The sequence below is a fragment of the Nesoenas mayeri genome (assembly GCF_963082525.1).
Source record: "Nesoenas mayeri genome assembly, chromosome: 13".
Classification (NCBI taxonomy): domain Eukaryota; kingdom Metazoa; phylum Chordata; class Aves; order Columbiformes; family Columbidae; genus Nesoenas; species Nesoenas mayeri.
In genome coordinates, this window is record NC_137550.1 from 15,404,253 (window position 1) to 15,415,995 (window position 11,743).

The 11,743-nt window shown below is 41.5% G+C and overlaps 1 protein-coding gene across 3 annotated transcripts in view; it reads right to left on the minus strand.

Moving 5' to 3' along the window:
• Positions 1 to 11,743, minus strand: part of FGF13 (fibroblast growth factor 13) — a gene marked incomplete at both ends in the record, with an annotated part of 234,537 nt that overhangs the window by 46,578 nt on the left and 176,216 nt on the right. For 2 of the 3 annotated variants that reach the window (XM_080352638.1, XM_080352636.1), the window contains 2 exons: positions 2,805 to 2,908; positions 8,881 to 8,991. In XM_080352638.1, the coding sequence (XP_080208764.1) occupies positions 2,805 to 2,908; positions 8,881 to 8,991 (215 nt within the window). Of the gene's footprint in view, positions 1 to 2,804; positions 2,909 to 8,880; positions 8,992 to 10,985; positions 11,173 to 11,743 lie in introns of those variants that run through there. The other variant, XM_080352637.1, reaches the window with a different exon arrangement.

Below are 11,743 nucleotides of genomic sequence, written 5' to 3' on the forward strand. Positions count from 1 at the left end.
GGAAGCATTTCAGGCTAAAAGGTGCAGACAGTAGCAAAGGGAGAGGACCGGGGATGGCAGTAGGGTGTTTTTCAAACCATTTACCAAATGAATCTATAACCTTTGGCAATGAAATCTGACGGAAAGGGTTCTGTGCAGACACAAGCATGACTGAAGTGCAAGAGTCACAATAAAACAAAAAACAAGTGGTCATGACACAGACCACAATATGCTCTCTCCCTATGACATTGCAACACCAATGATAATTTCATTTCTCTTTGGCAGTGGTGCAACTATCTGTTACAGTTATCTACAATTTAAGTATATGTCTATATTCCTGCTTCAGGAATTTGACAGTGTTTTTTGGCGCTTTTGCTCGTGATCAGTCCCATGTTGCCATCTGTCTGCTCCTGACAAATCCCATCAGGAACACATGCCTGTAAGGGTTTGGAAATCCTCAGGATGTGTAGATGGATGTCACTCACTTGAGTTGATCTGTTCCCCGGACTCCCTGTTGGCATCTCTTGAACAGGTGAGTGTTCATCTGGTACAAATCAGCTGAGATCTCTAGGGACTCATTTACATCAACCAAGAATCCAGCCCAAAATATAGAGCTAATTTCCCATGTATCAGACTGTCAGACTGTATTCTTTACTGAAAGAACCATTATCAGCAAATTAGTGCTACCAACACTTAAGAAATGGTGCTGGAACTCCAATTCTGGCAACCTTTTTGCATAGCAGGTGAAGGGCAGACGCTCCCCACCAGCCCTTGCCCATTCCCCAGGCATATCAACAGAGACATGAGTAGGTTTTGCCTGCCAAGACAGTTTCTTGCAATTATGGTAAAGGACAACAACCAAAGCAGAAAGCATCAGGTGATAAAACTAAAATTATTGAGAACTTGAGTGGAAACTTAAATCAGAAAAGCAGATCTACTTGAAATAGACACCTGTCTTTGAAGAGTATTTAGAAATATGAACAGGAGACAAAACAACATGACAAAAGTCTGTTTAAAGCCTAGGCAAGCCTGTCAGGTTCAAGAAGAATATAAGAATAAATGTAAGAAAAGATAGCCGTCTAATAAAGAAACAAAAGGACCATTGTTACTAAGGGGAAAATAGAGGGATGCCACCAGCTAATTCTGCAGCCACATAAAATATTAAATTCACGGATACTAAAGGATTCAAGAAAGACACTATTCATGGTAATATATGAGACCCCATGAAGAACTGCCCCTAATCAATGCAAATACCAAAAAACACAACCAAAGTGAAGCTCTGAGCTCTGCTTAAGATGCCTAGATACACAAACAAACTAAAAGCTGGACTTAATCAAGCTAAGGGTTATCTTCTGCTACTCCTCACACCAAGGGATACTAGAAGTGATGCTTCATTCTCTCAGTGGTCCCTTTGACTTCAGGGTTATGCGTCACAATGAGAAATTACTGCTCTGTTATAGCTTAATAGTGGGCTGAATCTGTCCCCGTCCTATTTGCTGCACCTTTGCAAAAATAAAACTGATTCTTCCAGAATGTCTGCAATGAAAGAACCAACCTACTCAAACCAAGCATGTTTGCTGTGCATGGTGATGGAACTTCACTTTACATACAAATTTCTCTGTCCCACCCTGAGATGAGACTCAAGGTGATGCTCCCTGAGGTGGAATGGAAATGAGGATCTTGATGTAAATGAAAACACATAACGCAAATGTACATTTGCAGTGCAATTGTAAATGACACTGTGCCGTCACAGGACCGTGACTCTATGGGATTAAGGGGACATTGCATGATCTGGCTGTGTGGCTACAGCCCTGCAAACAGATCTGTGGATTAACTGCACTAAGCAAATAGCCAGAGCAAAAAGAAAAGTGGAGTTTGATGCCGTGCACTGAAATTTCAGTTAGTCCCAAAGCACAGGCTGTTCTAATTTGTTTTTGCTCCGGCAGATACCGGAGGAAAAATATGCAAAACTGTTCCTTGTCCCAGCTGTCAGGATTGCAAAGGAAGTGAGAGATTTGAATAAGTTTACTTAATTGTTATCAGTATTAAAGACACCTTAAGGGAATAATTCATAGAAGAGAACAATTCGTAGTAGATAATAAATTACACTTTCCTCTATTTTCCTCCTTGGGAAAGATCTATTAAGACTTTGTAATTAAAACTCCTGAACATAGTTCAACTAAATGCTTTTAATTGAAAAATGGTACATTTTTTAAAACGTGCTTCTTTTTTTTTTTTTTCATAAAAACACTGTTTGCTTTCTTGAGAAATACCAGTGAAAATTATTAATTGACATTCTTCATCAAAACTGCTAATAAAACATTTCTTTATTCACTCACCAACTTGAAGCCATAAGCTTTTGGTACTTAGTTCTATTTGAAAATCCTGGCCAAACAAAAAAAGTATTTTCTGTAATCTCTTTTAATAACCGTAACAGATTATATGGGAAGACATAAAACATGTTCAGGCATACATGTGATTTGCAAAGTTGTCCTTTTTCCTCTGTACTCCACACTGATGAACAAAATAAGTCCACAGTGACCAAGAGAGAGCACCCTTTCTGTCTGGGATTTTGGTTGTGGGTTTACTTTTCTTTTTAATTTCACACTTCAGGATATTTAGTTTACATCAAAGGCACCGCAGTTTGATTCTGTACATCCATATGTATTCATAATGGAAACAGAGTAATAACCTAAAAACAGAGCATCACCGCTACACTGAATTTGCTGTTAAAGAGTTAAAAAATCCCTTGGAACGGTAAATTAGTCATTTACTAAGTTCTTACTATCATTTCAGTGAGAACAAAATTAAAAATGTTTACTTACTGATGTATATAGGTATCCTTCACTGTTCATTGCCAGATACAATTTTGTTTGAACCCCCTGAATCGCCACCACTCGTAAACCCACAGGTATGAGGTTAAACAAAGCTAGGAGAGAAAGCAGATGGAGAGCAAAATTAATCCTTTAGAGTGCGCAGATTAGATAGAGAATTAAGCCATAATTACCAGAATCAAATAAAAAATGTCCATTCATGCATATATTAATTTCTGTGGGTGCTATAGAACATACGGCTACTATCATGGTCTTCTATAGCAATTTCCACCAATAGCTCAGGAATGATCTACAGAGGGTATCAATGTATCTCCTCTGTTCTGAAGACAGTGAGTTGGAGGTACTGAAAGCTAAAATGACTTACCTGCCTCGTGAACAGAATCCGAGGTCTGCTGAGTAGAGTTGAACATACTTAAATTGGTTTTGGTTTGACAGTAAGTGCAAAAAAATTAAATAAAGGTAATCCAAAAACAAACAAAAAGTTTTTTCAAGATGACCAAAACTTCTTTGTTGTTGCTTTTGCAATTTCAGATCACATTCAGTAAACATTTTTGACCAAAAGGAAGGAGCAAGATGAAATTCAGAAAAGTTTAAAACCTTCATTAACATCTCAAAACATTTCTACTCAAAACTCATTGTTGTGGGGTTTTTTTCCTCTTTTTGAGAGGAAAATGAGTTTGAAAAGCCAGAGTTAAGTAACTTCAAAATGAAATGAAATGACAGCACATTCTTTAGATCAAGCCCTAAATCTGTGCTTTCAAAAGTGAGCTGCTTCGAATGTTCTGCTTGTGTTTTCGCTTGTATCTATGTTAACAGTGGCAGTATTTATAAGCAGAGAAACATCAAAACAATCAAAAAAATGAATGTTCCAGTTTGTAAAGGTTCTGCCATAGCTTAAATTCATAGCTACATTAAAATCGAACACAAGTAATAATGAGTTGAATCCAGTACTCTGTGTTCAATATGTAGGATTAAAATTAAACGTGAATTAAGGAAATCTTTAAGAACTGTAATCATAACCCAAAGCTTCTCCTTCGAGTCTGTTGTAGAAATGCAGAGACAGGATGAAGAAATGCCACACTGGCTTTTATTTTCAAGGGTTTATTACTTGGCTGAAAAACTCCGGTCTGCTTCAGGCTGAAGTTTGGTATTTATGGTCACTGTCTGAGGCCAATTTAAAACTGAATTATGAACTTGAAATACTTATATTATTTTCAAAAGTATAAGCTAAGAATTATGACCCATTATAAATTCCTTTTTCAGCCTGACAGCCTCCAAATGGTTATATTTAATTAGAAGAAAATTTGTAGCCTGCCAGCAGTTAGTACAGATCCTGAATTCTGGGTGTGGCGCTGTCAAGAGTGTGTCAAAAAAGGCAAGAGCTAAAATATGTGTGTTGTACTTTGATAAAGGCATGGCCAGAAGTTAACATTTTGCACTGGGGAGGAAGGACTGAATTCTGGTGAAAACAGAGTCTCTGTTCCAGCAGGCAGCTGGACCTCCATCCCCCATGCTGTCCTGGGTTAACCTAAACATCTCAGCCCATGGCTCAGTGACGAGGGGGTACAATGGGCTCTAGGAGGGCGGCAGCCAAGGGACATGCTCAGGGCTGGAGCACCCTTCCAACACTGAATTCCCAACAATGGTCATTTATAGCAGAGCAGGTGGAAATATCCAGAACTAAGAAACAAATGTAGGAGATAATAAAATCATACCTATGTTTTTCTTTCCCTCTCACACACACACGAGTGTACATGCAGACACAAATACACGCAGCCCCTCAGTATACTCACCTGCAAGCACAAAATCAACAGAAATGGCTTTCTCTTCGCTAAAACAAAATCCTCTAGTTCTGTGTAGGTTTTGGCAAACAAAACTTAGATTTTCAGCTAAGGAAATTATAAGGGAAAAGGATTTCTCATCTGCTCTATCAAATGCTTGAATTTATTTGGGAGAGAAAATATCTCCTGTCTGACTCAGTAAATATTCCCTTGGAGAGCCCTCTTTTGTAGCTCAGCCCCAAAAAGGAGCATCTGACCTCTGTGTAAGCAGGAGAGCACAACTGAAAGCTCAGTATCCAGGCAGAACCTGGAGGTTTCTTTTAAAAGGTGCTTATTTACGAGTAGGGTATTTTCAGCACAAGGGTATGAGGATGGGCTCCACTGTAAATAGTGCTACAAACCCATGAGATGATCAGCTGAGGACAGGGTAAAGCCTGGGACAACCAAGAAGATACAGCTCACAGCCACAAGCAGGAGAGACAGGTTTTAGCGAGCAATTCCTGTCTGTGCTGTGCTTGGCAAAGTGATCAGAGATGGGAGACTGAGCGGCTCCTGCTAGGGGAGGGTTGGGGCACCCACTGCCATGGGTGCTCAGCTGCTTCCCTCAGCAGCTGAGCAAGTGTTCCTGCCATAAACGTACATGCTCTATTTTGAGGCAAGATGAGGGTTGGGCAGACTTGGAAGCTGGTTTAGACATCGGTGGCGTTAGCAGCTGCTGTGGCACAGACTATCGGAAGTTGCAAAAGGGCTGTGGGGGAGTGATGTTGGCTGTGCCGCCGACTGCCTCTGCTGAAGGGGAGAGGGACCGGCTGTTGGAGGGGTGCGCAGGCAATCTGTCCTACACCAGCACAGCCAGACACACAGCCAGGCTGCCCCAGTTGCTGCCTCCAAAATGAGGAGCCATTGGCAATGCAACAAAAACAGGGACTGTCCCCTTCAGCAGGAGCCATTGCTCCCATGGTCCTGGCACAGCAGCAAGTCTGAGTCTGGCTTCTCTAACAGTCGCTTGTCTGTGACCAGTGAATGCTGATGGGACCAACAGCAGAGCCATGCAGCCCCCTTCTCTGTAAGACCCCAGTGACATGAACAACAGGTTTGAGATGCTATCGCATTTCTAGTGGTTGACCCTTATGTGGGCAGAAATGGCAAAAAGGGTGGCAAAAAAGACACAGGAAAATAAATTGTTTGCTACTACTATCAATTTGTGTTAGCACAAAATAACACAAAGTTATATGCATCCTAGACTTTCCCTATTACATTTGTGCTGTGTAAAATAGGCACATAATATCCATCGTAATGAAAAACCTGGTGGTGCCTAAGGGAGAGATGATCTTTGCTATGGCCCTTGTGCAATACGAGCTGACAGAGAATTAAAGCTTCAAAATAGGAGGCAGAGGGCCACAGCTGGATTTATGAGCGTATACATTACTGTGAGGCCTTTGCCATCCTTGGCTTGGCCACCTGGACCTTCATAATCCTCCTGGAGAATATTGTTTCCTGTATTTCCTTATTTTATCTGTCCTCAAATGTTTTTGTCTTGCCAAAATTGGGGAATAAATTCTGTCTTGATTTAAAATCTTGCCCTATTTAACACATTTAATGAGCAAAATCTGTTTCTCAGCCAGGAAGTCCACTTCCTCAAATTACATGGACTCTCGGCTGAAACCAAGGTCTGGCGAGTATTATGGCTTCTCAAATCCACATTTCACCTCCTGCCTAAATTGTACTCTAAAATCTCAGCTTTCTTTTAAACTCCCAGCAATTGTGGATATGATCTTATTTTTGTGACCCTTGCATGCAGCAGTGTGTTTGCAGAGTTTGAAATAATTGCTCCCAAGTCAGGAACTGGAGGGGATCTTCAGACAAACTTCCCACCCAGCTCTAGGCATTACAGGATGGAGAAGGTGGACTCTTGGCCCCAGGACACTGTCAGGAGCAAAAAACAGCCGCTGACTGTCTAGTGCCACAAGCTCTTCCCACCCCTACCATAAAAAAGGAAGAAAATTTCTGAAATTTAAACAAGGCTGATGTTTTGTCTGGAAACCAGGTGGACTATGGCAATGGTTTGCTCTAAAAAACGCAGTTGCAGAGTCCTAGCGCTGTGCAACCACTCTGCTGGCTACAGCTGAATTTGAGGATGTTCCCCTTATTGTTAAGGAGATTTTTAATTATTGCATTGCAAATGAAATGGTCTTAGAGTGACTGTTCAGTGAGGGTGACAAAAGAGAACAGCAATGACACCCCTCAGGGGGTTCAAAGGTGGAAAGAATGGACCAGAGGAATCCCCCCATATTCAGATGGGACTACAAATCCTGTGGCTTCCCCACAGTGCATGAATTTGGGCTGAGAGATGTCTCTCCAGATATTGGAAGGAGGGATTTTGGAGGGCCTGACCTACTTCATATTCATGTGAGCAAGGCTTTGGGTGAAGCCCTTTGTGTGGACTCTGTTCCACAGCACAAAGCAATCTATCTTACTAATTCCATTAAAAATATTACAATTAAAATAAATTCAGGACTACAAGGTATTCAAGTCCATAGACTTGCCATATATAAAAGAGGAATATATTAAAAAGCTTTTTTAATTTTTTTTTTAATACGACAAATCTTTCCTCTGTTCTGAACACTTAGATGATGTAGCCCAGTTGCAACCATTTCTGGGATACTTCCATTATATTTAAGTATTCAGCATTTTGGAAGGCTGGTGTCCAGCAACAAGGAGATTTTATGATTTGCTTGTAATCTATCTGGTTACGATAAATTTAAGGACACAGTGAAAACAAAGGTATCTTAGAAACACACACATTTGTATTTCCATAAATTTTATCTTGTTTCAAATCTCAGAATCCCTATTAGAGGGATTCCAACCAAAGTATTTGAATGAAACAATCAAAAAATACAAAGGTGCCATTTCAGATATTTGCTCTGGTACATTAGAAGTTTATTACAATATCACAGTTATTGGAAAAAGAAAGGTTTGCCTATTTCTCCTTCTTTTTTAAAGATAATTAACAGAATTACCCTGAAATCCTGAACAATCCGCACTCATGTTTTAAATCACAAATATTAGAACATTTACTTCAAAGAAAAGCAATGTTTAAGGTCTATAAGGATCATTCTTAGAGTAAATTTTGCGGCTGCACTGAGGAGGACTCTATAACCTGGCAGCAGCATTGCATTGATCTCGTCTTTGTGTCACCTCTGCAGGTGGGGACAGGACCTGGAGCCTGACTTCAGGTGTCCCCCTCCAGGTCCTACGCTTGGGCTCTGCCCTAAGGCCAATAACTTCCGCGCCTGCAGAGGAGACCTGTCACTCAGAAGTTAACACAGGCATGCGAAAAAGGATTAAAGAGGGTCCAGAAAAAGGTGAGAGCAAGCGATCGGACAAGTAAGATGCGACACTTCCTACTTCATCTAGTGCTTACTCTGCCATAATCAAGTGACCTGCAAAATGAAACCATGTTTCACCTGAAAATGCTTTTCATATAAAAAGGATGGCACTTAAATCGGAATTTTTTAATAATTAAAAAGAAAGGTCTCCCTGTTGGTTTTCTAGTTTGTTGTCTAAATGGCCTGAAATACCTTCTCAAACTCCTTGCTCCTTCTAACTCCTTTCAGAACAGAATTGTAGTTTAAACTAAGATGAAATGCTTAAATATTTTATTCACACACGCATCTAATCTACACTATAGTAATGTTCTCTTGTTTTCTATTAATTCTCAAAATTGTAAAAACCAAAAGCCAAACCAAAAGCATCCAAAGCTTCTTCACAGAAAAGCTGAGAGAAATCTGTTGAAAGCTGAAGGTATAATTACGTTTAGAAGTGGTAAAAAAAAAATAATAATAGGGAAACATGAACTTTAAAATGAGGATGAACTCTCGTGTGAAATAACACAGCTCTGTTTGAATGAGCCCCTGTTTAAGAGTGGAGATAGCGTTATTCTATTTCAGGCGCTCTGAGTAGGCGAGCAAATTTTCCGTTGAAAAAAAAATCTCTAATAAAATCCAAAGGACAGCAATGAACTTCTCTAGATTACCATGGAGATAACATTTGCTTTGTTTGTCATATGTGTCATCATTACCTCCTCTAGTTCATTATTTTTATAAGTGATTTTTATTTGCATTTCTCTCAGACCCAGTAAGTCTGACAGACTTCTGCACTGTGAGTAGCGTTAATGCTGCTTCCACTCACTCAGTCAGCCCAGGACAACGATTTTGCACGGACCTATATGGGAAGAATGAGACACCACAATTCACAAACACACCATTTATGCTCATGTCACTTACTATAACTACTGTCCTCCTCTTTTGTTCCATCAATTGTTCCATCTGCTTGCAACTGCAAGTGGTATCCTTGCCTGCTGTATAGCTTTGTTACTATACCTTTAAGCTGAGGCTCTGCAAAAAAACAATAGTGAGATTAATGTGGGAAATCCTGATGTGCCGTTCCAAGCGAGTAGGACGCTAAAAACAAACCTCCGGGTTTCTTCTCAAGGCTGAGATGTGAAAAAGACCCAAAACAAAAGCAGGGCAACCAGCTTTGCAACACTTTTCATTTAGCTTGAGATCGAATTTATGTCTATGAAATCAATTGTCAAAATGATTAAATGCCACTTTCATAGGTAACACAGTAAAATCTACTTCCAGTGAATGCAAATTCTGACAGTGTGCTGCTTGGCCTTGGGAGCTCAGCCCTATTTAAGATTAGAAATGAGCTGGCAAAAAGCATATTTTGTCTTGTAAAAAGGTGTGAGTTCTTAAATGGAGAGGAAAAAGAGGACTACTACGATAGTGCTAATAAGAGCCATAGTGACAGTTGAGAGCCTAAATATATAGCAGCAAATGTTTAGCACAGGAACTGCTGCAGCTCTAATAAACAAACCCTCTTTCCTCACTGCTCCAAGCAGTACAGAGCATCCGAAGTGATAAACTACTCAATGAACATATGGAAAATGGAGGGAGGAACCCTGAAATCCAGCAATGTGTGGAACTGCAAAATAAATATTACCATAAGGGTTGAGGTAATTACCTCATCAGCTAGAAGAAGAAAGATCAAAACAACGCATAGTTTGGATAGATTTCTTTTTTTTTCACAGCCATCCTCAGATTCACAGTTAGAAAGCGAGATATCTCACATGGCTTCAAATCTTTCTAGACTGAAAAGTATAAAGCAACAGGATCTGCTGACAAGTCTGTCATTTAAGATATCTAGGTAGTGCTCCAGGAGTAATTGCAAAAAAGGTCTACTTCCACTGAATCCCAATGACATCTGCATTGTAGTGATTTCACACAAGTACGCTTGTCAGGAGGTGATGCATCTCCGCAGCTCGCTCCAGAATAACTAACTTAATTCAGAGGTAAACATACTGTGAAGATATGATGTGTCATTTCCAACAACCAATGTCTGGATAAGACTCCATGTGTTTACAATCAAAGACATTAGGGAGCTCTGCTATGGTACTTCATTTCAGTAGGAGCTGAAGGCAAAAGCTTACCATTGTTTGCACAAATGTATTAATTCCTAATAGCGACGTTTAATAAGGGTACTGACAAATGAACCAACTTTTCTGACAAGAAATTAATCCAATGCTCACTTTGGCTTTTTAGCCATAATACATCCCAAAGTTGTTTGCAAATTGGGAGTGAAGCACCTCTTTTGTGGCTGCTGAGAAATGCAGACAGGTTAAGTGGCTAAGGGCATCAATGTTTCAGCGCAGCAAAGTGATAGCAACGTTACCAGTGGATTTTGCTCCTCCCATGTACAAAAAACCCCACTTAGATCAGGCACAGAGTCTTCATGCCTGATCTTTTGCACCTCTGACACAGAGAGCATCGTGTCTGCAGGGCAGTTGCAAGGATGAGATTCCTAGAAAGGAACAGAGTGCTGAAGCAAAACTCTGGAAGGTGCCAGCGAAAGCAAAAAGCTTTGTCTGCCATCAGCAAATAAAGCATGGCACAGGCATTCTGCAAAGGAGGGAGACAAAACCAGATCTCTAGACTGCTAAGTTATTTAACATTCAGCTGAATGGGGTGTATGTGTGGGAACTTCCTCTGCAAACATCTCCCCCACAAATAAATCACATGTTTGTATATGTGTATGTGTAACAGAGAGACGGACTACTGAATTACGAGTACACGGATGCGCATGGCTGTGCTAGTGAGGCAGGCAGCAACGGTGTGCATTATCCAAATAAACCAGGTGAATGTGAAAGGGGAAGGGACTGCCATAGGGTTCCCACTTCTTTCAGATCACACAAGACATGAGGGGCAATACCTGCACGTTCATTTTACCAGCCCTAGTACACTGGTCCCCTTTTCCTCTCGCCTGATGCACATCCCAGTTTGCATTAAATTAAACAAACCAACCCCCCAAACACATAACTCTTGCCAACCTGGTCGCCGCCTTCGCCTTTTCTTGGAGCCAAAGAGTTTGACCCTGGAAAACACATTCAACTTGTTCTTGTCGCAGCTTCCCTTGCTCTTGCTGGGGCTGTTGACACACTTACAGGCATTGGACTTCTCCCGCTCCCTGGCTTGTCTCTTCTGGCGGATCAGGGAGCTGGCAATGGCTGCAGCCATGGCCGCCACCCGCCCCGGTACCACTGGCAGCTCAGGCACGTGCGGTTTGCTCGCCGGCCGCGGGCACCGCAGCCAGCATGCTGCTCGGGCCCGTCCCCAATGTCGGGGACGCTGCCGGGCTCCTTGGCCAACGTGACCCACCGCCAGTCGGGTTGGAAGCCCAGGAGACACTGGGGGGACACTCGCACCAGAGCCCCGGGTTAGGATGCAACAGTTTAGCTCAAGCGTTTTTGTCCACTGAGGTCTTCCCCTTTTGATTTTCTGATGCTTTTTTTTATTCCTCCCAACTTCAGGCAGGGGAAAGTTTGCAGGCAGAGGTGAGTGTTTCTACGGAGATGGAGAGGATCACTTGCAAGACATCCCTCTGAGCTTCTCCAGACGCACTATTCACCATGCAGACATGGCACATCCACTTGGTGCAAGATTATTGCATCTCTCCTAGCCCCTATTTCTCCAGTTAACTTTTCTCCCCACCCAGCCCCTCCCCATTGAAATCCCAGCAAACACCTGTTAGAATCCAGCAGGGGCTGTCCTGTTGCAGGGGTTTTCTGGATCCTTTTTCCTCTTCTCC